Here is a 2230-nt window from a genome sequence, read left to right as displayed (position 1 = left end):
TCAGACTTCAGGCACCTTGAAGAAGCCCTTTCAGCTCCTAGAGGGGCCATCTACCAACAATGCAGAGAACAAACTAAAATTGAATGATAGTGCTCCCTGCCAAGCAAGAGGGCTGGGCACCCCATGAGGAGCCAGGAGATTAACTTCTCCAGAAAGAGACAAGTTTTCAAGGAAAAGGCTGAGGCAAGTTTGCTCACCGTAGAAAAACATGCCACAGGACATGGTAGAGGGCAGAGAAGGAGAATGGGCGGAGGAGTCAGGGGAGAGGAAGCTGGGTTGCTGGAGGCAATGGATGTGAGATAGGGCCCACCCAGTTCTGTCCCACAGGCCTGCCAAGCAGTGATCTTTCTGCTCAGCCAGGCTCTGGGCCAGGGACAGAGGTTCTGGGAGGAAGAGTCTCCACCCCAGCTGGGAGCGAAGGAATGGGAGATGGCAACAGCAAAGCCTCGGGAGGGGAGCCTGAGGCAGGAAATAGAATTGGGGCCTGGTCTCCCCAGGCAGAGTTCATCAGAGTCCAGGATCTGCCCTCTCTCTTCTATCATCTGGCCAGGCCATGGCTCAGGTATCTGACACCTGGGGCCCAGAGTCACATGCGAGGAAACCCAACACTCTTAGGCTGCAGCCCCCAACTTCCAGCAGCTACAAGCAAGCAGGACTTCTCTGGAGGACAGAGCCGGTCTCCAGAGCGGAGCAGCAGGGAGGCTACTTCTGGGAAGAGGGCAGCCCAGGAGAAGGCTCTCCACCAACAGGGGTGAGAGGCTGGGAGGAGGAAGGAGAGGATAAGGGAGGAAGCAGTGAGTGAAGAAGACCAGGCTGGGGCAGGCAGAGGGACGGATTCTCCGGGAAAACGGATGGCTGGCACAGCAGTGGGGCCTTAGTCAGTTAGCCTAGCTGGATGCCCTGAAGTCCTATCGCTGATTTGTCCTCTTTGTCTCCTTCACACTAGTGCCAACAGGCCCTCTGGTGCCTACCTGACCCACCTGGCAGCCACCCAGGTAGGCTGGTGGAAAAAGAATTTATTCCAATGAGGGAAATCAATACATGGGTGGAAGCAGAAACTTAGAAGCCCCTAGACTCAGAATGAACAATAGGGCTTTGGACCAAGAAACTTCACAGATTAGCTCCAGAATCAAAGAGACTCTAGAAGAGTCTCAGGGCCAGGTGATCTTTTACCCAAAGGACCCAAATGAGGATCCCTAGACCCTAAAGAGGAAGCAAAAAAAGTCACTCAAGCCTGGGAAAGCACCCAAAGGAGGGGCTCCACCCCAAAGGGACTTCACAGGGGCTTCTCAGAAAGCGAGAGCTGGCAGTGGGGAAAGGAATTCTCTTGACTCATTCTTCCTTTCTTTATGGGGCTTTTTCTTCCCCAGATCCTACTCTGCTCCAGGACTATGCCAATCTGTGGCCATGCTCCCGTCAGTTGGTCACCTCCTGTCCCTCCTGCTGGTGATGGGCACAGGGGGTATCATGCCCAGCCCCCAGGTCCCTCCCCAGGGCTGCTACATGGCGGAGGAAGCCGGTGAGAGGACCTTCCGCTGCAGTCAGGCAGGCCTGAGTGCTGTGCCCACTGGAATCCCCAACGACACCCGAAAGCTCTACCTGGATGCCAACCAGCTGGCATCAGTGCCAGCTGGTGCCTTCCAGCACCTGCCTGTTCTGGAGGAGCTGGATCTATCCCATAATGTCCTAGCCCACCTCTCAGGGGCTGCTTTCCAGGGCCTCGCGGATACGCTGCGCCACCTTGACCTCTCTGCCAACCAGCTGGCCTCCTTGCCGGTAGAGGCCTTCTTGGGGCTGCAGATCCAAGTGAACCTGTCTGCCAACCCATGGCGCTGCGACTGTGCTCTCCAGGAGGTGCTGAGCCGGGTGAGGCTGGCACCAGGCACTGGAACAGGCATCGTGTGTGGCCCGGGAGCCCGACCAGACCTCGTGGGGCAGGAGTTCCTGACACTGGCAGGACAGGAAGAGCTGTGTGGGACGGGGCGGGGCGGGGCCCAGCGGAGCACTGATGTGGCCCTCCTGGTCACCATGGGGGGCTGGCTGGCACTGGTGGTGGCTTATTTGGTCCACTATGTGTGGCAGAATCGGGATGAGACCCGGCGCCCCCTCAAGCCGGCTCCCGCGCTGCCTGCGCGCTCGGAGGACTCCTCCACCCTCAGCACAGTGGTCTGACGACCAGGGCCCCGTCCTCTGGCCCCGCACCCCACACGCCTCCCCTGTCTTACTCTTT

At 58.3% G+C, this 2230-nt stretch overlaps 1 protein-coding gene across 1 annotated transcript in view; it reads left to right on the top strand.

Moving 5' to 3' along the window:
* LRRC3C (leucine rich repeat containing 3C) overlaps positions 1 to 2172 on the top strand; it is a 2507-nt gene extending 335 nt beyond the window's left edge. The window contains exon 2 of the mRNA XM_006924689.2: positions 1371 to 2172. Within this exon, the coding sequence (XP_006924751.1) occupies positions 1371 to 2172 (802 nt within the window). The remainder of the gene's footprint in view (positions 1 to 1370) is intronic.
* Positions 2173 to 2230: the final 58 nt, after the last annotated feature.

Source organism: Pteropus alecto, unplaced genomic scaffold, assembly GCF_000325575.1.
Source record: "Pteropus alecto unplaced genomic scaffold, ASM32557v1 scaffold98, whole genome shotgun sequence".
NCBI classification, from domain to species: Eukaryota; Metazoa; Chordata; class Mammalia; order Chiroptera; family Pteropodidae; genus Pteropus; species Pteropus alecto.
The sequence above is the reverse complement of the archived record's forward strand: the minus strand, read 5'-3'. Positions and strand labels throughout refer to the sequence as shown.